At 42.5% G+C, this 26,332-nt stretch overlaps 1 protein-coding gene across 5 annotated transcripts in view; it reads left to right on the top strand.

The window, feature by feature from the left end:
- LOC147101798 (regulator of G protein signaling 3-like) overlaps positions 1 to 24,320 on the top strand; it is a 311,192-nt gene extending 286,872 nt beyond the window's left edge. For all 5 annotated transcript variants that reach the window (XM_085965760.1, XM_085965756.1, XM_085965757.1 and 2 more), the window contains exons 20-24: positions 16,341 to 16,414; positions 20,719 to 20,820; positions 21,850 to 21,911; positions 22,585 to 22,751; positions 22,880 to 24,320. In XM_085965760.1, the coding sequence (XP_085821886.1) occupies positions 16,341 to 16,414; positions 20,719 to 20,820; positions 21,850 to 21,911; positions 22,585 to 22,751; positions 22,880 to 23,065 (591 nt within the window). In that variant the 3' untranslated portion in view covers positions 23,066 to 24,320. The remainder of the gene's footprint in view (positions 1 to 16,340; positions 16,415 to 20,718; positions 20,821 to 21,849; positions 21,912 to 22,584; positions 22,752 to 22,879) is intronic.
- Positions 24,321 to 26,332: the final 2,012 nt, after the last annotated feature.

Raw genomic sequence — 26,332 nt, 5'->3', positions numbered from 1 at the left:
GAGACCCGAAATGACCCGACACTGTCTCGGGTATATGATTTGACGGTGAAGGGATGGCCAGCACATGGCGACTCACTGTTGCCAGCATTCTCATCCAGAAGAGAACAGCTGTCAGTATGCCAGGGGACCTTGATGTGTGGATCCCGAGTGGTAATTCCACCCAAGTTAAGGGAGGGAGTGCTCAATGAGCTTCACGAAGGTCATCTGGGAGGGGTGAAAATGAAAAGCCTTGCTAGGGCTTATGTGTGGTGGCCGGGGATCGATCAGCAAATTGAGGACCTGACCGAAGAGCTGCTCGGGATGCCAGAAGGTCCAAAATGCACCACCACATGCCCCTCTACACCCATGGGAGTGGCCCTCATCTCCATGGCAACGGGTGCATATTGATTTTGCTGGTCCATTCATGGACTCAATGTTCTTAATAGCCGTGGATGCGCACTCGAAATGGCCTGAGGTGATCAAAATGTCCTCCACCACCACGGAGAAAACTATTGCAGTCCTACGGACCATTTTTGCCAGGAACGGCTTGCCAGAGCAGATTTGCTCTGATAACGGACCAGTTTGTGTCCGAAGAGTTTCGAAGATTTATGAAAAGGAATGGGGTAAAGCATTACACATCCACCCCGTATCATCCAGTCACAAATGGATTGGCTGAGAGGTTCGTACAAACCTTTAAAAAAGCAGTAAAGGCCATGTGCGATGACGACATTCCACTGCAGCATAAGGTGGACAATTTCCTGTTAGCCTACAGAAATGTGACACATGCAGTCACCAACCAGGCCCCGGCCATGATGTTCTTTAACCGAAGGTTGAGATCTCGTCTGGATTTGCTCAGACCAAATGTACGAAGAGATGTTGAGAATAAGCAATTCCAGCACATCAATGAGAAGCCGACAAGGAGCTTCAATGTAGGGCAACCAGTCTTGGCCCGCGACTACCGAACAGAGAAATGGCAACCAGGAACGATATGCACACGGCAGGGGCCACTAATGTACACAGTGGATGTTGGGGAGAACATTGTGAGACGCCATGCTGACCAGATCCTAGAGTCGCAGGAACGAGTCAACCCCATGTCTCGGCCATACGTACCTGGTGAGGAACCCGATGTACAGGTCGCATCTACCTCAGAAACAATAGCATTGGAAGCTGATGAATCAACTGACGACAGGGTGTTAGAATCGCCTCCGCACCAAGAGCGAGACACTCGGGACAGGCGTTATCCAGAAAGAATCAGGAAGGCTCCCCAAAGACTGAATTTATAAATAGACTATTTTCAGTTAATGTTGCATGTTAAAAGTGTTAATTGTAATTAGTTTGATATTTAATTGTTAAATGAGTGTTATGGTACTGTTAATCTAAAAGGGGAGGAATTGTAATGTATGTACCTTTAAGGGGGAGAACTACTTTTTACAGCTCCTATATCCTGTAGTACCGGCAGTGACCACACCTGTATATAAACCCTGTGTAGTGATCTGTACAGTCAGTTACAGTTTGAACCCTCATTCAGTAAACACCTGTTGATCGTTCCCTGCAGTCTTTTGTCTGATTATTGAAGGACACAACATTAAGATACCTGGATCTAACAGTATGGTCAGGCATTTTTGTCACAAATGGTCCTTCACTCTGGGGGGAAAAAAATTACTGAGACTCTATCCATCATGTAATATTCGATTTGCTATATATATACTGAAATAAACTGCACCCTCATTTCATTATTGTAATTTACTCTCACTTTTTGCTTATTGCTTGTCCAGTATTGGAGATACTCTAAAATAGTATATTCATGTTAGAACATAAGAACATAAGAAATAGGAGCAGGAGTAGGCCAATCGGCCCCTCGAGCCTGCTCCACCATTCAATAAGATCATGGCTGATCTGATCCTAACCTCAAATCTTCTATCACTCTGCATCCACCCGAACCCATGTGATCTCCCGGGAGAGGCGAAAAACCAGATAAAATACCCAATGGCCAATTTGGGAGAAAAAAATCTGGGAAATTCCTCTCCGACCCATCTAGGCGATCGAAATTCTTCCAGGAGATCACTCTGTCCCTATATTTTCTACAGTACTTACCTTCTGTAACGGCGATCTCCACCCCAGCCAGGAACAGGAATAAAACCATCTCCTGAAACCTAACACAGAATTAGAACACAGTAGGAGCAGAACCAGGCTACACGGCCCCTGGGCCCACTCCACTACCCACAGGGCCATGACCATTCCGAACCTAGACTCATGTCCAATTTCCTGCCCGCTCCCCGTAACCCTTAATTCCCTTTACTTCTAGGAAACTATCTATTTCTGTTTTAAATTTATTTAATCATGTAGCTTCCACAGCTTTCTGGGGCAGCAAATTCCACAAACCTACCACCCTCTGAGTGAAGAAGTTTCTCCTCATCTCAGTTTTGAAAGAGCAGCCCCTTATTTTAAGATTATGCCCCCTAGCTCTAGTTTCACCCTTCATTGGGAACATCCTCACCGCATCCACCCGATCAAGCCCCTTCACAATCTTATAGGTTTCAATAAGATCGCCTCTCATTCTTCTGAACTCCAATGAGTAGAGTCCCAATCTACTCAACCTCTCCTCATATGACCACCCCCTCATCCCCGGGATTAACCGATTGAACCTTCTTTGTACTGACTCGAGAGCAAGTATGTCTTTTCTTAAGTATGGACACCAAAACTGTATGCAGTATTCCAGGTGCGGTCTCACCAATACCTTGTACAACTGCAGCAATACCTCCCTGTTTTTATATTCCATCCCCCTAGCAATAAAAGCCAACATTCCATTGGCCTTCTTGATCACTTGCTGCACCTGCATACTAACTTTTTGTGTTTCGTGCACCAGGACCCCCAGATCCCTTTGTACTACAGTACTTTACAGTTTCTTGCCATTAAGATAATAACTTGCTCTTTGATTTTTCCTGCCAAAGTGCATAACCTCACACTTTCCAGTATTGTATTCCATCTGCCAAATCTCTGCCCACTTACTTAGCCTGTCTATGTTCCTTTGCAGGTTTTTTATGTCCTCCTCACTCACTACTTTTCGTCCCATCTTTGTATCATCTGCAAACTTTGATATGTTACACTCGGTCCCCTCCTCCAAATCGTTAATATAGATTGTAAAGAGTTGGGGACCCAGCACTGACCCCTGCGGAACACCACTAGTTACTGGTTGCCAATCTGAGAACGAACCATTTATCCCAACTCTCTGCTTTCTGTTAGAGAGCCAATCCTCCACCCACGCCAGAATATTACCCCCCAATTGTATTAATAAGAATTACATTGTGAAATACAGACCAAGCATTAACAATTGAAACTAGTTTACAAGGTGATGATGTCAGTGAAAAAAGAAATCAAGTCTGAGGTTAACATTTAACTATAAATTATAATCAGTTCTGAATGAATTGTGAGTTGAATGTCATGAGTTATGTTTGTGCTATTTTACAGACTGTATATATACTGTAAGCTTGCTCATCCAATACTTTATCGCATACATTGTTTTGTTACCCATTACAAATATCACTTCATGCGTGCACCCGAGCTGCACAAGAGCAGCGTATGAATGACTTATGCCAGTAATTCATTGCATAATGTAATAGAAAGATTTGTATCAATCCATCATCTTATTACATCTCAGAGAATTGTCTCCAAGTGCTTCCCATCAATTTTATTTTTGAAATGTAGTCACTGCTGTTACACAGGCAAGCACAGCGACCGATTTATGCACAGCAAGGTCCCACAAACAGCACTGAGATGAATGGCCAGCTTATCTGATTATGATTATAAAATTGTTGAGGGATCTGATTTTGATTATATTAGCTGCCTGTTCTATGTTCAAAAATAAATTTCAGATTTTGCAAATAATACCGGAATTTTGTTCCTCACATTTAAAGTGCAGATAACACTTGTCAGTTTTCAAAAATAACATAAATCACATAATAGCAACCATCTTGCAATATGCAAAGTCTTGTCCTTTGCATTGTTGTTGCACACATGTACAAATCACTTGTACAATGAAAGTTGACTAGTGCCATACATTGATGAGACCTGTACCAGCTTGGATCCTTGCTCCCATGTGCAACCTGTATACCTCTGTCTGCCATGCGTGTTCCTTTCCCTTTCCTAATGCTCCTAACAGGCGATTCCCGTGGCTATAGCTTGTTAGGTGGAAAGCTGCTGAGCTTTCATGGTCGTAGTGGATGACCTTGAGCAGCTGTGGGCCTAGAGGGGCTGGCTGCAGACTGCAGCATTTCAGCGTGGGCTAGAGCACTCTGGCCCGGCTGGTTGTGTGGCACTAGCAAGAGCACTTACTGAGGTGCAGGCATGCTGACGCCCGAGAGAGGACAGCAGCTGCCTCTCCCATGAAGCCAAGGCTGCTCTTCTGGGACGGCGCCTCAGAGCGCGTATGGCTCTGCTGAGAACAGAGCGCGTATGGCTCTGCTGAGAACAGAGTGCAGGACTGCTGTGACGCTTTGGAGGCCCCTATGAATATCGGCCCTCAGAATCAAGATGGCAGCTGTCTTGAGATTGCATGGCATCAGTGCGAGCTGCCTTGCAGCCATCTGAGCTCCCATGGCAATAGTCTGGGACAAGGGTTAGCTTATGGTTTGAAGGGAGTGCAGAGAGAAAGAAATGAGGGGTGAAAGCATTTGCAGCTTGTCATGTAGTGTGTGGGGTGAGAGAGAAATCAGCAGGGAGCAAAATGATTAGGTATAAAGAAACCCTGCAGCCACCGCCTCGACTCTGCCCCTGCCCCTGCCCATGATGGCAAGCACACTTTGAGGGGGAGAGAGTGTGCAGGTGGCTTCTTCTTCCTCCAGTGCCAGCCTGTTGTCTTGAGCTCCGCGCCACCAACTCCTGCAAGAAAGAAAGTATTGTGTTAGAGTCTTGTAAGATGTTTGGAGAATGTGACTCAATGTGTGAGATGTGAGTAAGTGAGGGTTGTATGAGAAGAAGGAGGTGTGGTAACATGTGGTGCAGTGATTGTAGGAGATTGAAGTCTTATGAGTGCTGTCAGTTTTGTTATTAATGAGGCTGTAAGTGGTGCAGCTGTGAGCAGAGAGTATGAGAGCAGTATTCTGAGACAGGACTTTAAACTAATGAAGGGGGGGGTGGGAGGATTCAGGAAAGAGTAAATTTAAAAGCAGCGAGAGATTTGTCAAATAACAACAGAAAATGCTGGAAATACTCAGCAGGCCAGGCAGCATCCGTGGAGAGAGAAACAGAGTTAACGTTTCAGGTCTGGGACCCTTCATCAGAACTGGAAAAAGCTGGAGATGTAACAGACATTAAGCAGGTGCAGAGATTGGGGGGGGGGTGGTGGTTAGGAGGGGAGGAAGGAGTAGAAAGAACATCCTGTACTTTTGTAAGAGGCAGGAAAAATAAAATGTTGCAAATGGGAATGGCAAAAATCATACTGCATGAAAAATGGGGGCAGGGATAATTATCTGAAATTGTTGAACTCAATGTTGAGTCCGGCAGGCTGCAAAGTGCCCAATCGAAAGATGAGGTGCTGTTCCTCGAGCTTACGTTGAGCTTCATTGGAACAATGCAATAGCCCGAGGACAGAGAGATCAGAGTGGGAGTGAAGTGGTGAATTAAAGTGACAGGCGACCAGAAGCTCAGGGTCACCCGTACTGGCTGAACGGAGGTGTTCCGCAAAGCGGTCGCCCAATCTGCGTTTGGTCTCCCCAATGTCAAGGCTCTAGAGCAGAGTAGAGCTTTGGGTAAAAATAAGCAAGAGTGGGTCAAGAAGGGACAAAGAGCGTAACAAAGGTAATAAGGCATCAGTGACTAAGGTGACATCAGGGAAAAAGAGCAATAAGTCAAAGCTAAAGGCACTATATCTGAATGCGCGAAACATTCGCAACAAAATAGATGAATTAATAGCGCAGATAGAAATGAACAGGTTTGATTGTGAGTGCCGGTGTCTGTGGTGATTGAGCATGAATCATACGGGCAACTAAGATGGCGGCTGCCGCTGCACTGACTGCGCAAATGCAACCCCTCGTGAACTGGGAAGCCGACGATATAGTGGAGGCATTCCGCAAGTTCAAACAGAAATGTGACCTTACATTCAAAAGCTTCCTGAAGGGTACTGCCAACGAAGAAAAGGTTAGTTACATTCTGTTGTGGACAGGAGAAAAAGGTCTAGATTTGTATAATAGCTGGAGTTTGACTGAAAAGGAAAAGGAAAACCCTGCGACAATCTTTGAGAAATTCAGCAACCATCTAGAGCCTAAATCCAATCACCGTATACACAGATACAAATTCCAGAGTCTAAGACAGGAACCCGGTGAAACAGCTGACAATTTCCTGACAAGGCTGAGAAATGAAGCCAGCAAGTGTGCATTTAAGGAAATGGAGGAAAGGCTTGTGGACCAGCTGATATGGGGGTCAGCGCATGCAGAGGTACAAAAAGCCCTGATAGGGAAAGAAAAGCTCAAAATAACAGAGGCTATAGATACTGCGAGAGCTCATGAAGCAGCAAATGAGAACGCTGATTTCTCAAACGGCTGACATGCGGACGGCTTCTGAGACAGACAACAGAGTGGATACAGTGAGAGAAAAGTACAACACACAAAGATATGCACATGACAACGGGAGAAACATGTGCAGAAACTGTGGAAGACTGCACGATTATACAGACAGGAGGAAATGTCCAGCATATGGAACAAGCTGCAATGCATGTGGCAAACTAAACCACTGGGAAAAGAGGTGTAGAACGAAGAAAGAAGGAACATACATCAAAAACAAAGGCGGACAGCAGAACCAGAGAAAGAAACACAATATCCATGTCATGGATGAACAGGATGATGATGATTATGGTCATGACAATACACTAAACATCGAAACCATAAAGGTACAGCTTCATGAGATGTCCAGAGCGGAAAATACTCCAAAGAGAGAATTGCACACCACCATCCAAATCGAAAAGAGGGTCAAAGGTCAGCCCACAACCATCAACTTAAAGTTGAAGCTGGACACGGGCTCAGAGCAACATTCTCCCATTGAGACTGTACCAGCAGATCTTTCCCGAAAACTTGAGAGAAGATGGCTACCCGAAAAAGGGTTGTTTAAAGGCAAGTAATGTCATGCTGACAGCATATGGGGGGAGTGAGATTAAACAACTCGGAACAACCTTCGTCAAAGGGACACATAAAAGAACATCAACTGCATGTTCTATGTCACTGACACTGAGGGGCCAGCGATCCTGGGATTAAACAGCTGCGAGAAGCTGAGATTGATCTCAGTGAATCACAAGCTGACGGAAACGTCACTGAGGATAGACAGCAAAACCCCGCTGGAGAACCGCCCACAAATCAAGAGTAAAAAAGACTTGATAGACATGTATCCAGAATGTTTCGATGATACAGTGGGATGTTTCGGAGATTTCCAATACCACATCACCATCGATCCAGAGGTAAAGCCCATTATCCATGCTCCACGAAAAGTACCCATCGAGCTGAAGACAAAGCTTGAAAGAGAGCTAAAGGAGATAGAAGAAAAGGGAATGATCGTAAAGGTCACTGAACCCACAGACTGGGTAAACTCAATTGTGGTACGAGAAAAGCTAAATGGGCGTCTCAGAATATGTTTGGACCCCAAAGATCTAAACCAGGCGATAAAGAGGGACCACTATCCCACCCCAACGCTAGAGGAGATTACGCCATCACTGGCAGGAGCCAAGGTTTTCTCAAAACTAGATGCCAGAAATGGATATTGGAACGTGAAGTTGGATGAGGAATCAACAACACTGACAACATTCAACACACCATTTGTGCGTTACAAATTCCTGCGGCTACCATTCGGGTTAAAGGTCAGGCAAGATATCTTTCAACAGAAAGTAGACGAGACATACAGAGGATGTGGAGGAGCTATAGGAATAGCTGATGATATTCAGGTCTATGGAGCAGATGAAAGAGACCATGATATGCACCTACATGAGGCCATGGAGCGTACCAGGAAGGCTGGCATCAAGTTAAATGCCGATAAGTGCATAGTTAAAGTCAAGGAATGCCAATTCTTCAGTATGATTTACACACCAGAGGGAGTCAAGCCAAGTCCTGAGAAGATTACGGCGATTGCTGAAATGAAACCACCCAAAGATAAGAAAGAGCTGAGGAGTTACCTCGGCTTGGTCCAATACTTGAGTTCTTTCATCCCAAACATAGAGTCATAGAGTCATAGAGTTTTACAGCACAGAAAGAGGCCCTTCGGCCCATCGTGTCTGCGCCGTCCATCCATCCCTGTCCAGTCTAATCCCATTTTCCAGCATTTGGTCCATAGCCTTGTATGCAATGGCATTTCAAGTGCTCATCCAAATGCTTCTTGAATGTTGTGAGGGTTCCTGCCTCCACCACCCTTTCAGGCATTGAGTTCCACATTCCAACCACCCTCTGGGTGAAAAAGTTCCTCCTCAAATCCCCTCTAAATCTCCTGCCCCTTACCCTGAATCTATGCCCCCTTGTTATTGACCCCCCTACTAAGGGGAAAAGTTCCTCTTTGTCTACCCTATCTATGCCCCTCATCATTTTGTACACCTCAATCAGGTCCCCCCTCAGCCTTCTTTGCTCCAAGGAAAACAACCCCAGCCTGTCCAGCCTCTCTTCATAGCTGAGGCGCTCCATCCCAGGTAACATCCTGGTGAATCTTCTCTGCACCCTCTCCAAAGCAATCACATCCTTCCTATAGTGAGGCGACCAGAACTGCACACAGTACTCCAGCTGTGGCCTCACCAGCGTTTTGTACAGCTCCATCATAACCTCCCTGCTCTTATATTCTGTGCCTCGGCTAATGAAGGCAAGTATCCCATATGCCTTTTTAACCACCTTATCTACCTGTTCCGCTGCCTTCAGGGATCTATGTACATGTACACCAAGGTCCCTCTGACCCTCTGTACTTCCTAGGGTCCTACCACACATGTCGGAACATACAACAAATCTCAGAGTGCTAATGAAAGAAGACGCCGAATACCTGTGGTCTGAATCACATGACAGGAATTTCAAACAACTTAAAGAATTGTTGTGCAAAGAAACAAGTCTGTCATATTATGACAGAAGAAAACCAGTCACTTGACAAGTAGACGCTTCTACCAGAGGACTAGGGGCAGCTCTTGTGCAGGAAGGAAAGCCAATAGCTTTTGCATCAAAGGCCTTGATGTCAGCCGAGACGAGATACACCAACATAGAAAGAGAACTATTAGCAGTAGTGTATGGATGCGAGAAATTCCATACATACCTGTATGGAAGGCAGTTTACAATAGAGAGTGACCATCGTCCACTAGAACAGATCTACAAGAAGAATCTGTGCAAAGCACCTACAAGACTGCAAAGACTACTTCTAAGGCTCCAAAGCTATGACTTCACGCTTAAATATAAGCCAGGAAAGGAAATGGTGCTAGCAGATGCGTTGTCTCGATTGTCACCATATGAGAAACACGAGGTGGAGGGTCCAACAGTAAAAATCCACCACCTAGTGAGTGTTACCCCTACAAAGCTCAGTCAAATCAGAGATGAGACTAGCAAAGATGAGGAATTGCAACTACTCACACAACAAGTGATACAGGGGTGGCCGGAGAGAATCCAGCAGGTACAGGTGACAATTCGTCAATACTGGACGATTAGAGACGACATCGCAATAGAAGACGGTATTCTCCTTGCTGGATCGAGGATCATCGTGCCAAAGACGATGCAGACAGAACTTCTCCATCTAATACATGAAGGCCAAATGGGAATGGAGAAATGCAAGCTGAGAGCCAGATCAGCTGTATACTGAAATAACAACAGAAAATGCTGGAAATACTCAACAGGCCAGGCAGCATCCGTGGAGAGGGAAACAGAGTTAACGTTTCAAGTCCCAGACCTGAAACGTTAACTCTGTTTCTCTCTCCACGGATGCTGCCTGGCCAGCTGAGTATTTCCAGCATTTTCTGTTGTTATTTCAGATTTCCAGCATCTGCAGTATTTTGCTATTATATCAACTGTATACTGGATAGGCATGTACAAAAATATCGAACAGATGGTTTCTACATGTGGTATATGCCAGAAATACAGAAATGCACAACAGAAAGAGGAGATGATACCTAGTGAAATACCGTCAAGACCATGGCACACTGTTGGGGCAGATCTCTTCATGTGCAATAGATTACTATTCCAAGTTTCCTTTTGTGAGAAGGATGAAAGATCTGAAAGCCACAACTACCACCAGAATTGCAAAGAGCTTGTTTGCTGAACAAGGAATCCCAGAAAAGGTAATCTGTGACAATGGAACCCAGTTCACATCGAGTGAATTCAGAGCTCTGGCAGAAAAGTATGGGTTCAAAATAATAACCTCATCCCCACATTTCCCAAGGGGACACGGGTTCATCGAATGACAGATCCAGACTGTCAAGAGAACTCTCATCAAAAGCAGTGAGATGGGGGAAGACCAAGACCTTGCCCTCCTATCACTCAGATCAACACCACTGAATGCAGACATGAAATCATCTGCGGAATTGCTGAATGGGAGGAAGTTTAAGACTACCCTACCAGTAAAAATGCATCCTCCCTAGGACCAGGAGGACTTCAGACAGAAGCTGGCAGAAGCACAAGTCGTAGGGAGCAAACATTACGACAAACATGCAAAGATGCTACCAGAACTGCTGAATGGGCAATCAGTGCATGTGTAAGACCCGGTGTTGAAAACCTGGAATCCAGCCAAGGTCATTGGAAAAGCTGATACTCCAAGATCCTACTTCGTAGAGACCGAACCTGGTAACCAATACAGACGGAACAGACTCCACATCAGAACTTCACCTGAACTGGTTAAGCAGCAGACAACATCAGCAACACCAGCTACCACAAGCAGTACAATGCCAGAAACAAGCGCCACAAATCAAACAACCACGAGCATGCACACTCCAACTCCAAGTGCGACAGCAACAACAACAGCAAGAGTGGAACACACCAAAACACCGCAGAGAGGAGTGGTCACCACCAAATCCACAAGATGGAGGGACAACATCCAACCACCTGAGCGATATCGCGAATAAGAAAAGAAAACTCACGATTCTTTGTATTTGACTAAGAGTTTAGATATAATATTTTTAAAATTAAATTAAATTTCATGTTTTAGTTTTTTTGAGAGAGGGCTGTTACATCGTTATATTATTACATTGTTAAATGGAACTACTTGTTACATCGTTATATGGAACTACTTTGGTTAGTGTATTTATATTGCTATGCGGCACACTGTAACGCAGTGGCAGTGCAAGGTCGGACATCTTGTATCACTCCGCACCATGCGGCAGCAACATCATAAAAGCAAGAATTCAACTGAGTGAAAGTCATAAACTAAATGAGTTAAAAGTGTCTGTATTACATAGTAATAAGAACACACAAGGAGACACAACATTAAGGGAATCAAGCGATATGGGAATAGTGCAGGAAAGTGGAGATGAGGTAGAAGATCAACCATGATCTTATTGAATGGCAGAGCAGGCTAGAATGGCCAAATGGCCTACTCCTGCTCCTATTTCTTACGTTCTTACTTTAACAACTCTAGTTAGATCATTACATTTCTTGCAGCATTGCAGCCACGTCCTGGGTGCAATGCTCCTAGCATTGAAATACTCTGGACCTTCCTGAGTTGATGCCTGGAGGGATTTGTGCCCCCTGTTGGGAAGATGATGTCCAGATGATCCTCCTCCTGTCCACTGCCTGCACGAGTGCCTGCACAAGATCCTCCAAGGCAACATCGGAGGACCTTAGTGACCCCTCACTACTTCCTTCAGCCATTTCCTCAATCAGAAATACTTGTGGACCCAGAATGCACCTAAGAGACACTGGCTGCCTTTAAGTTGTGTCATGGACGCGCGAGATCTCCACCACCCCCCCCCCCCCAACCTTAAAGGCGTGCAGCCAATGAGTAGCGTGGGTAGCACTGGCTGCACACTGCGTCATTAAAATGAGCATGCAACACGAGTATCGCGTGCTGGCTGAGTCACTTGCAACTGGCGTGCGCAGTGCAAGGGGCGCACCCGATTCCGGGCACCACCAGATTTCTAGGCCATCTGTTCTCTGCACAGATGTTGGCTGACCCTGCTGAATATTTCAATCATTTTCTGTTTTCGTTTCGGATTTCCAGCATCTACAGTTTTTTGTTTTACTTTGAGAGTGATTTGGCACACTGCCGCTTGAACAAAAAAAAATTGGGTACTGTCAGCCTTGGCTCCGTGGTAGCACACTTGCCTGAGTCACACAGTTGTGGGTTCAAATCACACTCCAGAGACTTGAGCACATAATCTAGGCTGGCACTCCCAGTGCAGTACTGAGTGAGTGCTGCACAATCAGAGGTGTCGTCTTTCGAATGAGACGTTATAATGAAGCCCTGTCTGCCATCTCGGGTGGATGTAAAATATCCCATTGCACTATTTTGAGGAAGAGCAGGGAAGGATTTCCCCAGTGTCCTGACCAATATTTATCCCTCAATTATCTCATTGCTGTTTGGGGAACCTTGATATGCGCTACTGGCTGCCGCATTTTCCTACATTACATAGAAACATAGTAGATAGGAGCAGGAGTAGGCCATTCGGCCCCTCGAGCCTGCTCCGCCATTCAACGAGATCATGGCTGATCATCCAAACCCTAGCACCCGGTCCCTACACCGACAGCCATCCCACCCAAGCCCTATCCCCGTAACCCCACGTATTTAATCCCCCCTAACACTAAGGGCCAATTTTTATCATGGCCAATCAACCTAACCCGCACATCTTTGGACTGTGGGAGGAAACCGGAGCACCCGGAGGAAACCCACGCAAACACGGGGAGAATGTGCAAACTCCACACAGACAGTCACCCGAGGCCGGATTTGAACCGGAATTACAACGGTAACTACACTTCAAAAATACTGCATTGACTGTAAAGCGCTTTGAGGTGTTCTGAGGTCATGAAAGGCGCTATATAAATGCAAGTTCTTTTCTTTATTTCTTTTATTACGACATTAAGGTGAAATGTACGTGAGAAATGCTGGCTATGTTGCTAAAGCTTATATGATTTTTTTTCTTTGCTTGGATTTAACACTGAAGCAACCAATTTCCCTTTTGTGGGGCGATATGACTGGTGGTAAAAATGAGACTGATTTCAAGCTCTCCACTGAATATTACTTGATTTACTGGAGCAGGACTGTAGTCATGAACTTCTGTACGAATCAATGGATCAGTTTAAATATATATTTATAAAGTTAAATTGAAATTAACCTATTTAAATTCCCAAGACATTAGCAAGAGAGGAAAATTAGGGAATCTGAGCTTAAGTTTTCCACATGCTGCCAGCAGAAAATACCGAGGAGGAATCTAGCTCATCTGGCTTAGTCAGAAGAACCTTGTATGTCTTCCTACATCTTGTGTATTTGTTATACATTCATTCTTTGTAAAGGTAATAAAGTTTTTGGCCCTGAAATTACACTCTGCGAAAATTAGTGTATGAGCGCTTATCTCCTGCACATATAGGCCTAGAAATTCGGTGGGCTGCGCCACCAGTTAGCGCCCAAAGAGGGCACTTAGTGGCTTTAGCGCCACTGGCCACGCCCCCCGCGAAATTTAGCGGGGCGCTAATGGCGGCGTTAGCCTGTAGCGCTGCTCCGCCACCGATGACGTCATTGGTGTGCGCAGCACCCCGCTACCGCCCCGATCGCGATATTGGGTCGCGCCCTCCCACTGTAACGCTGGTCGCAATCTGTGACCGGTTCAGGGGGGCCGACCTGCGGCGGTAGTGGCGCTAATTAAAGGGGAGGTGCGGGGCGGCCATTTTTTTGCTGGCCGCCTGCCAGCACCTCCTCGTGCCGCCGTCCCCGGCCTCCTGAGCCCTCCCCCCCCCCCCCCCCCCCCCCCCCCGCCGGGCAGTGCCGGCTGTGTCCCAAGAGCCCGGCACCTCTCCTCGGTGCCAGGCTCTTTTGCCGGCACTCGCAATCTCTGATCACGCTGGTGCAGGCCCCTCCCCTTTAAGAAGGGGAGGAAGGTCTGCAGTACCGCAGCGCTGCGATATTCAGTTTCAGCGCCCCAAGAGGGACGTGGGGCGCCTCGAGCAGCGCCCCGCTTCCGTTTGGGGCGCTGAAACTGAATATCGCGCTGGCGCAATCGGCTCCTTCCAGGGCGGAACTTCCGGCGCCCAGGTGATGGGGCGCCACCGAATTTCTAGGCCATAGTTCCTTAGTTCATTATTTTACCAGAGGGGTTAACCTGTTTAAAATAACGAGTCCGCCCATTAAAATGACTTTGTATCATAATATTTCCACAATGTATTTCCAAGATCTTCATGTTTCACTAATTTTTCACCATGTTTTGTAAGTGGCAACATGACACTAAAACAGCACTTGTATTTACCATTTGTATTTACCCACTGAGCCACGAGAATAAGCACTCATGGCTCACTAGGTAAATACAAGGGCCTAGAAATTGGGTTTTGGCGCAGCGACGGCTTTAGCGCCGGAGGTTAGTGCCGGAGCTAAGTCGCGCTGGGCGGGCCAAAAATTCACTAGTTCTGCGCCCAAACGGCTGCCGGCGCTGCTGAAAGCTGTTTGCGCCTGAAAACTGGCGCTACGCGCTGAATTGCGGCGCTATTCCGGCGCTGCGGCGCCCGCTGCGGTGCGGCAGGTTCGGGAAGTGCAGGCCTCCTCCTTCCCTTAAGGAGGAGCTGCCTGCACCCGGCCGCGGCCCGCGAAAATCATTGTAAAAATGAGCCCGGCACCTCGGACAAGTGCCGGGCTTGCATCTGTCCCGGGGGGGGGGGGGGGGGGGGGGAGAGGAGAAGTCCGGGGAGAGAGCTGCGGCCAGGCAGCCGGCGGGAAAGCGGCCGGCCGCCGCGGGGCCTTTAATGCGCCGGCGCAAAGTCCAGTAAGGCACCTCTGCCAGAACGTTGCTTGCGGCTGCCACGGGCGAGGCGGCCGCAAGTCAATTTCGGAGTTCGGGCGGGTTACCATGGCAACCGGGATGCTGCGCACACCGACGACGTCATCGGTGCCGGCGCAGCGCTAACGGCCTAACGTCGATTTAGGGACCCACTCAATTTCCAAACTGGCCATAACTCCGGCGCTAGGCCCTCTAGCGCCTCAAAAGCGGCGCTAAGCCTACCGAATTTCTAGGCCAAGGAGTAGTAAGCGACTGAGCTAAATGCTCTGCTCTTGATCACCATTCGGTAACCCCCACTGGCTCAACTTTGATGCTCCCACAGTCGAATAGCCTGCTGACATTTACTTTCTAAATTTCACACATATAAAGAACAGCTACTTGGGTAAGGTAGCGGAGGGCTGCTGGGACCTGTGGCAGAAGCGGGGCGGCATGAATCACTGCCTCAGGAGAGGATGGGAGAAAGCAGGGGGAAAATCTGTAGAGGCAATTCAGCGACTTTTCCCCCTGCACTCTGCCCCCCACCACCAACAAAAAAAATCCAGTGTCTTCAGTTTCAGAGTTCAACTGGTCCAGAAACAGGCTGTACACGTGGTCATTCCATTTCTGATTCACCCATGTGCTTGCATGATTAAAGAAGGATATCTCCAGATGAGTAACATTTTAGTGTTAGTTGTAGCTGAGATAAATTAGCTTAGAAATGGGATAACATACAGGAGATGCTAATTCAGAGTTCTATTTCTGAGCTCATTTTTAGTGAACGCATATTTTCTATTTATTCTGCCTTCTACAAATAGGAAATGATGGCAATTGATGGAAAGTTATTTTCCTTTATTGCTGTGGACCTGAAATTGATTTCTTTCAATCGGGCTATTAAAACTTTAAATAGGTTTGTGTAAACTTATTCTGACAACAATTATGACTTTGATTATTTTCTATTAAATTCATTTTGTCTGCTTTGCAGAACAAACTAATAGAAACTAAAGTTGCAAATTCACGAACTTGCACTATTGGATGAAATTGGAGCCGCCCACTGTCTCACAGCCAATCATACATAATCCAATACATTACTGTTTAGTTACAGTGTTCAAGATAAGTAAGAACCAGAGTGGCTACAGTGATTTTAGAGGTGGAAAAAGCATACAGCCTGATTGACAAAAGACAAATACTGCCTGAGTTTCCACAGAAGATCTCTGAGTACTTAAAAACCGGCAATCCTGGTCATTCATATAATGTTTCTAAATCTGTGGACCATTACTGATCTTTGTATCTGAAGACTATGCATGATGCATCACAGTGCCAGCTTGAATCTAACCATGACATTATTTAAGATTATGTGAGCAAAAGAAACTTAACATAACCAACAATAAACCTGGAGTAAATTTAAAAGAGGATAAGGAAATCTCGTAATCCTCAGTTCATGATGCAGACGGTTTTTTTACTGTTTCCTCACCAGCTCTCTGGAGCAGATTCGGACTGTGGCTTCGATGAAACTGATGATGGCTCCAAGAAGAAGAAGACCAAGAATTTGTAAGTTTGATCCTTTCATTTGTGACAGTATATTGTATTAAATTCTTCTTCAGATATTATTCCTTTTGTTAGTTTGGGAACAAAATTTTACTTCTGTTCTCTTGTTTCAGTTTTACAACATTAATCCCCTGTTAAGATGGGGAATAATAATCATTGATTTTAATTAATTAGCGTAGTTTACTTTTCCTCTGTGTTCTTTCTGTTCCAAACAGAATGTACAATACAAACTGTAAAGTTGAAGGAACATACTTTCTCCTTACTGTTTCAGTCAGGTTTAGAAGGTGCCAAATAATTGGTCCATTAAATGTTTACAGAAGAAATATACTTTTTCACTAATGCTTAGGTTTTGGTTCCTCCAATGTATTTTGATTGTTTAAAGAAAACAGCAAACACATACAGTGAGTAATCGACAAATGCTGCATCAATGCCCAAAGTAAATACATTTTTGAAAGTGATCTTTAGTTTCATTACAATCTCTGATGGACAGAAGGTTCAGACTGGGGGCAGGAAGGATGAAACATGATCTTGAGGCCCGGCCATATTAAAACAATGCAGATGGGGCAGGAGTTAAGGCATACAGCTGTTTCCATTCAGTAATAATGAGGGGAAGGGGCCCGGACAGATACGGACTAATCGTTTGAAACAATCAAGTGCAGAAAATAAAAATGGTTCTGGAAAGATAACAATTCCAATTATACAGCTTAAAAATATTTTCATTTTAATAGCATGGCAGTAACAGAAGTGGAAACGTACAAAAATTTGACTTTGCATAATTTTGGACTCAGATGTTTCCCTTCTCAGATATGGACCTGTTTTTAAAAAAAATGTAAAACAGTGATATAGAATGCATTTAATAACCAGGTTTAAAACTAATATTCCATAATGCAATATTTCAACATTCTATTTTTTTGTTATTCAATTGTGTTGCAAAATAATTGGTACAAAGCAATGTATATTTGGCTCAAACTGGGAAAAAACAAAATTAAATTATTACCTTACTGCCCTGAGCAGCAGAGGTTGAAATATTTATTCAAAAAAGATTAAGAGTTTAAGAAACACCATAATAATTTGCAGATTCTGCAGTGTTAAGTTAAGTTCCTTTATATCTTAAAAAAAGTTTTCAACATGTCATGAAATACCAATGTGTACCAGAAGGTGGAACCAAGAGCACAACAACTAGCGATGAACAAGCATTTGTAGTGAGCTCAGAAAATATCTATTGTTTAATTTTGCTCATGCTCTGCGTAAATTAGAAGAAAAACAATTAAAGAGTAAGAAAATGTCCTAATAAATGCAGCTAATGTACAATGGGAATGGTTGCCTTATGCTATTGGTGGAAATAGTTAAAATTTCCCCCCGTGGAGCCTTTTATCAGATACTGTAGTCTGATTGGTTCGTGAGTTGGCCTTTATCCAACCCACACTTACTACTTAATCTGCCTTCCTGGGAGAGCTATCAATATAACGATCCGACTCAAAACACTGCAGACGTGCACTACTTACAGATAGAGTTATCCAAATGCTACACACAATGGTTGACTTTTCAGAAAAGTATCTGGAAAGGTAGGAGAGTCAGATCCTAAGGAAACTGTATTTTCTATGGTAAAAATTAAATATGAGAGATTGTTTATTTTTTTAATGAATTTCTAGCATTTGTTGTCTTTTATGGATTTCTAATGTTAAAATGCAAGGGAAGGGAAACAATTTGTAATAGTGCAGTCCTTAAATATTTGCTATTATCACAGAAATGCGAGATTCAATGTCTGTTGGAAAGCTTTTAGCTATAACATTACTTAGGAATTTTATAGCCAGTTACTCCTTGCAGCTAAAAATACAATTTAATTTTACTGAAGTCTGCAGTAAAGGTTTAGTTTTAAGAGTTTGGGCTTCATTACAATGGTCATGGAATAGATATGTTTTACATATGCTTTCCTTTAGTGTTTAATTTGAATGGCAAGGAGCTCATTTTATTTATAAATATATTAAATTACAGCTGAGCAGTTGTTAAAGGATTGTGTCCCAGTAGAACTTTGAAAAGCATGTGATAGAATGCATTATGCCAGTCATTTTCATTAGTTATACTGTTATCCCATCAAGTCTGTCTTATCGGGGATTGCTTATTACATTTTTGCTACCTATTGCTATTGCTTCTTATCTGCTGGATTTGCAGTCATCTACAGTTATACAGTATCTATTTATATTAATATTTGAATGCTAAAATGCATTCCCATGATGCCAGTGGCCCTTTTCTAGGAACATAAGGCAAATTGTCTATTTTTACAGAGCTTTGTTGATAGATTTGTGAAGTCTTAGCAATTCAGTTTTTATGTGATGAAAAGTGATGGCAGGTGGGTTGATTGGATTTTTTGAGAGAATCATATAATTGCTGAATTAAGAAAATGAAACATTTTGTAATTTATAGAAACATAGGAACTACAAACTTAATTAAAAGCTAGATAACTTGGGATGCAAACTCTCAGAACACACATCGTAGATGCATTCCTGTATTATGAATATATTTCAGGTATTAAAATTAAAATAGCAGATGGCAAGGTCAGATGCTATGGACATGACAGTAGACTGAATACAAATAAAGTGCTGTGAAAGAAATACTGTGCATAAACTCCTTTCAAATTAAGAAATTAAATATCAGTAAGGAGTGGAGAAAACAGTAAGTCAAGAAAAATATGCCGGTTATCTTGTTAGGTTTTAGAACTTTTCTGTTGCACTGTAAGTTAAAGCACCAGCCACTTCCATTTATGTGTCACACTCACCATTAACCACAGCATAATATCAGCAGCAGAATGTAGTGTGGACAGTGATCAGTCATGTGGTGGGTGGTGATGCTATATCACCCAATCAAGGGACAGTGAACCTTTCCATCAACAACATAGCAAATTAGCACGTAGTCGGTAATGGTTTCCAATATAAATTAATGTGTGAAAAATAATTATGCCCCAGGCTTATAAAAACTATTTCCACATCACTAGCAAAATTTTTGCTTATAAGCGCTTTGATTCATTCATTTCAGCACATTTAAAAAAAATTAATCCAAGTTTAAGTAAGTTTTCTGAAGGTGACGCACTTCTGTTTAGTATTATTGCTCTTTAAAACCTTTCTGCAAAAAGCTTTTCTTTCATCCATTTATTCTGTCAGGACACAGAAGAAGCAAGGAGCTCTCATATTTCTGTTTCTGTACTTGTGTTAAAGTAGTTTGAGATTTTCTAAATTGTCAACAGAATTTGTAGTCAGTGTAATTCTGACATTGATTTGTGTTTTCACTTGAGCAATCCCAACATTCTTTCAATTACAAGCTTTCAATTACAAGCTTTCCCTCCCGCCAAAAAAAAGCCATTTGATTTGTTGCTATAGCAACCAGTTAAAGGAGTAGACATAAATAGCTGCAGTTTGCTTCCTGTATTAGCATTTCAGTTGTTAATGTGCCTTATTCACCAGAAGTAGGCAGGCGGTCACTGCTAGGAGCTGACACAACTCTGAGTCAAGCCTACTCTCCTTTCAAAAACGTGGGCACACAAGGCAGTCACTCCCACTTCCTGAATGCAAATACCATGGGCCAGACGACAACTTCAGCATAGAACTGGAATTCATGCTGCTCACCACACAGTCCAGATGTTAGCTCCTCTGCAGGCCAGGGGATTGTTAAAGTTAGAAGATTTTCATGGGTCACAAGGATGTCTGAAGACCCTGAGGCTATAGGGACAAAATAGAACTTCTTATTCTAACGTTCAGGAGACTGGATATTATTTAATTGCTACATTTTTGTGAAGCCATCGTGAATCAAATGTGTATTCAAAACTAGTCCGAACTAGTCAATTCTGAAAAATGCCATTTTTCAGAGATTTGTCAAAGTCACAACCACAGGAGTTTCATTCAGAAATGCTTTTGAGTTTGCTTCAGCATACAAGTCCTGGTGGGGGCTTGCATCGACGACACACCATGAAGGAGTAAGTTGAGCATGAGCTTACCTAATTTTAGAAGATAGAGAAAAGAAGCAAGTATTATACGTGTTAAACAAAACGTTTCAGTGTTGTCATGGTATAAAAGTTCCAGCAGATTAGTGGATAAGACTTGAAGTGTGGGGAATGAAATGTTTAAACTTTTTTACGATTAGCAATATGAGAATGTTTTGCTTCAGATGTAAGCCATGCCTGTTTATCTGCGTATTCAGTCCAATAAATATTTTTTCTACTTACTTGCTCAGCCAATAACATAAAATTCTTAAATAAGCAATTCTTCATTAGCTGTTCAATATTTACCAGTGTTTTTGTTTTACTTTTTTCATAGGGCCAAAGATATGAAAAATCGCTTGGGATTTCTACGACGGCGGAATGAATCCGGTCCAGGCAGCAATGCTGCGAAACTCGATAAAGTCATCAAAACTGTGAAGTAGGTCTTAAATTTTTGTTTCTACATTTAAAGTTACAACCTTGTTTTGTTTCCAAACCTTTGTGGCTGGTAAAACGTAGTCATTTTGCACTTCTGTTTTATGTGTCGTTTCAAAGGCCAAATAACAGTCAAAGGGGAAGAACATTTCCTATCAGCTGTTAGTCAATAATGGTGAAATGCAATAGCTGTGCATTGCAAAGCTGAAGCTCGCTTTCAAAGATAAATGTGAAGGATTACAATTATTACCTAGTGATCATTCAGTCTAATTTTATGAGTGAAGAGAGACTGATAAGTTAATTGATTGAAAGAATTATAGTTCAGCTTTACTATTAATATTCTTGAGTTTAAACATCTAATGTTGGGCTTTGTGAGTACTGAGTCTGTCTTGAAGTCATTTTGTTGAAGAAGTGTATTGGCTGTGCTGTCTGCAAGCTGAATATGCGCAGACTGCTATACATAAAGTACACAAAGCCAGCTCTGTGGCCCACCTAGGAAAATGTGATTCTGCACATGACAGCATCTTGTTAAGGGTGCTGGAAACATGCCTAGGAAAATCTGCATTTGCCTGCAAACCTCCACAAGAGATTTATTTATCTATTAGCTGTCTAATAGATGCCAACGAGACAGTGTTGTAGTCATGCCCTGTGATGCACAAAATCCTACAACATAGCCACAGATTTAGAAGATGGAAGGAAAAATAAGCACACATATTTCTGTGAACTACGGTTTCTGTTACAGTAAATCACTTTGGAGATGAATTAGTGGAACAAAATCTAAAGCAACTTTGGTAACTCGCAGTTGATTTAAAGCTGAGGTGATTACTGACCAACCTGAAATGCAAGTTTTCCTGACGCGTCATAGTGATTTCAGGGTTGGTGTTGATGAATTAGTTAGAGGTGGGCAGACAACTATTCAGGACTAACCAACCAGATGTTGGAGATTACCTGTCAGTTGAATTGTCAAACACAAAATAATTTAAAAAGCTGTGGAAATGTGTCTATTAACAAACTGCTCTACCTTTGCCTGCAGACCCTCGTCAGAAGAAGCTCTAAAATGGGGAGAGTCTTTGGACAAGCTTCTTATCCACAAATGTAAGCACTCCTTATGTTTTAACAATTCTGCATTGCACAGAAGATGTTGGATTGATACTGCATTCGTTGTTGATCCTTTAAGTACTTTTTTTCTTTGTAATTTCAAAAATATTTAAAAAGATGTGAAGTAGCCCATATTGAGTTTATTATTAATTAACTTTTTAATGTTTATTCTAAAATAAAGTTTGATGATTTGTTCATTTGTGGTAGTCTTTTGAATAAACTGAAAAGCATAAAGTAGTTACATTTGTATTTTTGTCAAACCTATATTCTCTGGCCCTGTTTTCTCTAATTTACTTGTGGGTATTTTATATAGACATCTTGTATATCTTTCAAAAGCCACTTAATTTGCTTACTTCAGTTTCTTGACAATTTTATGGGAAAGGTTTCCTTTGCTCTAGGTGTAGTAAACAATATAGAATCAATTGTATGTAGAATAGCTCTGTATATTGATGCATGCACTTTTATCATCTTTGTCACATGTATGTGTGATCATGCTATAAAAATACCAATAATGCAATATTAAACAGATGATTTGATTGGACAATATTGAAAGGCTGAAGCCAAATTTTCTCCACTATATTAATGAAAAGATCATGTTTAATTTATTGTTACTTATTCTTGTGTTTAGACTGATGCATAGTCATTCATATATCTCCTACTTGTTTTGCAGATGGTTTAGCAGCTTTTAGAGCTTTTTTACGCACTGAATTCAGTGAAGAGAACCTAGAGTTCTGGCTGGCATGTGAAGAATACAAAAAAGCCAAATCACAATCTAAAATGACTTCAAAGGCCAAGAAAATATTTGGGGAATATATTGCCATTCAATCCTGTAAAGAGGTAAGCAAGTCTCTTAGGAATTTTTGATTAATGTGGCTTCAAATAAAAACAATTCTGCATATCGATATGTTTTACTGAAATGTTTTGAAAGTTGAATATAAAATATGCTATTTTCTGGGTTTTTCTAGGTTAATTTAGACTCCTATACAAGAGAACACACCAAGGAAAATCTTCAGAAAGTGTCACGATCCTGCTTTGATCTTGCTCAGAAAAGGATATATGGTTTGATGGAAAAGGACTCTTATCCACGATTCCTGAGATCAGACCTGTACTTGGATTTGATAAATCAGAAGAAACAGAGTGCATCGTCATAGATACACACATCTATATTCCTGACAGGGACTTGGGACAAAATAAATGCTGTGTTTACATCATTGGAGAGAGAAGATCATCATTGCTGTTTATCTCAGAGAGTTTGAAACTCACTTTAGTGGACTGAATCAGAAATCTGATTGCATCAGAAGTTAGGTGCTTGTGAGATTAGTGGACTTGGACAGTTTTTTTTAAACAGTCAGGTACTGTTTTATTGCAGAATCCTGCTTAGAGTCCCTAGCTCCTGTCTGCTACTGGTATGATGTTGGTTTTAGGACACCTTTTTGTGTATTTGTTGTGCAACAACAGCATGAAGACTTACAGAACCACGGCAAAAACCAGTTAACCTTGCACTTCCCAGGTGCTAAAATGCCCATCTTTCATTTCCTGGAGCAATGTATCTTTCCACAGCAGCAGTAAGAGCCCCTTTTTGTGGGGTACAATAATAATTATAATAAGACAATTATAATGGACCAAATCACCATTAAAAGCTGTGCTTTCAAGAACTCTAGAGTTTCTGTCCATCTCCAAAGATTGAGCTTGCACAATTCTGCCCCTCCACAGTTTGTGAAAATTGAGACTGTGACAAGTATGTTAGAAGAAACTACTTTGAAGAGGCATTCTGCTGATGATATCATGGCACTTTCCACCTCCTTTTATATGAATCTATATTCTTAGGTAGTACTAAGTGCTCATGCAACAGAAATCTATTAAACAGCTTTGTTCTGTGTTGGGGAAGATTGAGCTATTTATTATTACTATAATCAGATGCTTGATGCATTTCTAATAGGAAATATTCCTTGTTTTCCTTTCATTTGTTGAAGTGCAATATTTCAGAGGTATTTCCTCTTTCATTAATTAAGTGTCATTTGTAATATTTTCTGGAGTCTGTACAAATTATGTTGAAATCTGAAGGTTAATTTACAGTTAATGTTTAATTTTAACTGTATATACCCCAGCAGCAGGCAGCTGGGGGTATTCCCGCTGTATATATAGTTCCTTTCAAATTTTGAGTTTAATAATCCTAATATGAGACAGTAGATTAATAAATGTGTAAATATGAATAGTCTCAGTGCTACAGATGTTGCAAGGGAAACATAGTAGGAATGGTTTCCTTTGGTCACGATTGCTTGTAAAGGAGTTTGAGGAAGATGTATTTTGTCAATTTCCATTGTTTACAGTGCAGTTTCTCCTTAAAGCAAGAAAAATACCATTTTATGTCCTGGTAAATGGTAAATAAACAGTTGTTAAAAAGCATTTGTTATTCACTCTGGATTCATTCCCAATTATATCTGGATGTTATCTTTCTTTATAATTAAGTTTATTAATGAATTAATATAGCTCAATTGATTTATTATTCATTATATCTGTCAATATTCTCATGATATTGGAAACCAACATTTCTCATGCCATAAATAATATTTATCATCTCTCCGTAATTTTAAAAAATTAATTCTCGGGATGTGGGCATCTCTGGCAAGGCCAGCATTTATTACCCATCCTCAGTTGTCTTGAGAAGGTGGTGGTGAGCCACCTTCTGTTTGATCGAGCTAGCCATTTCAGAGAGCAGTTAAGAGTCAATCACGTTCATGTGGGACTGGAGTCAAATATAGGCCAGACCGGGAAAAGCAGGTTTCCTACCCTAAAGGGCATTAGTGTACACTGACGACACCTAGCTCTACCTCACTACTACCTCTCCACGCCTCTGATTTGTCAAGCTCCTTGTCCGACATCCACTATTGGATGTACAGAGATTTCTTCCAATTAAGCCATTGTCTTCAGTCCCCGCCGCAAACTGCATTCCCTAACCACCGACTCCATCCCTCTCCCTGGCCAATGTCTGAGGCTGAACCAGACCATTCGCAACCTTGGTGTCCTAGTTGACCCCGAGCTGAGCTTCTGACCACATATCCTCTCCATCACCAAGACCGCCAACTTCCACCCCTGCAACATTGCCCGTCTCCATCCTTGCCTCAGCTCATCTGCTGCTGAAATCCTCATCCATGCCTTTGCTATCTCTAAACTCGACTATTCCAATGTCTCGTGGCCGGCCTCCCACCTGACACCCTCTGGAAACTTGAGCTCATCCACAATGCTGCTGTCTGTATCCTAACTCGCACTAAGTCCTGTTCACCCATCAACCTTGTGCTCGCTGGCCTACATTAGCCCCCAGTCTGGTAACACCTCAATTTTAAAATTCTCATCTTTGTTTTCAAATCCCTCCATGGCCTTGCCCCTCCCTATCTCTGTAACCTCCAACCTTACTTATCCTCCGACCTCTGAGTTTTCTGTGCTCTTCCAATTCTGGTCACTTGCGCATCCCTGATTTTCACCACTCTAGGCCCTAAGCTCCCAAATTCCCTCTCTAAATCTCTCTACCCCTCTCTCTTTTAAGATGCTCCTTCAAACCTACCTCTTTGACCAAGTATTTATCCTGACCTACTGTCTATGTTTTCTGAGATTACTTTTACACTGAGGAAAGCACAGGTTTACACTTTAAAGTTTTCTTTTAGCTGAAATCACACAAAAAACAACAGCATGTGAAAGTTAATTATAATTATTTATCTCAATATGAATCCTTATTATACACTTACAGAGCGGGCTGCCGTAAAATCCAATGGTTGGAAATGTTGGCAGAGTATGCCACATGCCACAGGAATTACATGCCCCTGTGAAAGAAGAAACTGAGGGATTTTCTTTCATGAAAGGGTTGCAAGGTGAAACTGTCCATAGTGACGGTGAAACCGAGTTTTCCTCTCAACTGTAAGACTCCTTGTAACTCTCACGATTAATCATCTGTTTATTTAAAAAATATATGCGCAAATAGCTGCACCAACACATAACTCAGTGTCAAACCGGTTATATTGCCTCTCCCATCATGTCACCCTCCTACTAACCGCATGCAGATTTATGCACAACCTTTCCCCATACTAAAAAAGGCATATTTGTTACCTGTAGGAAAACTGGAAGTCCACCAGCAACAAAAATCACGTGTGTAGCCCACAGGACATTGATGAATATGAAGGAAAGTAAAATAATTTAAGACAGATATGCAAAAATACTTAAGTCGCACAGGCTCACGTAGTCAGAAATGATAAAAGAACACTTAGAAGACATCTTGTTTAAGACTTGAGGCATGTTCTTTATTTTGTATAATTACGTGAAGATAGGTTGTACTGTTTGAATTAAATGGGGCAGAAATTGGTATGTGTTGTGCACATTTTCAGGCATTAAATGGGTGCAAAGCATAGCAATTTAGCAGTGGGATG

This window comes from Somniosus microcephalus, chromosome 23 (genome assembly GCF_052327205.1).
Source record: "Somniosus microcephalus isolate GS21.2 chromosome 23, FLI_Smic_1.0, whole genome shotgun sequence".
Lineage (NCBI taxonomy): Eukaryota > Metazoa > Chordata > Chondrichthyes > Squaliformes > Somniosidae > Somniosus > Somniosus microcephalus.
This window is presented reverse-complemented; position numbering and strand designations above follow the sequence as displayed.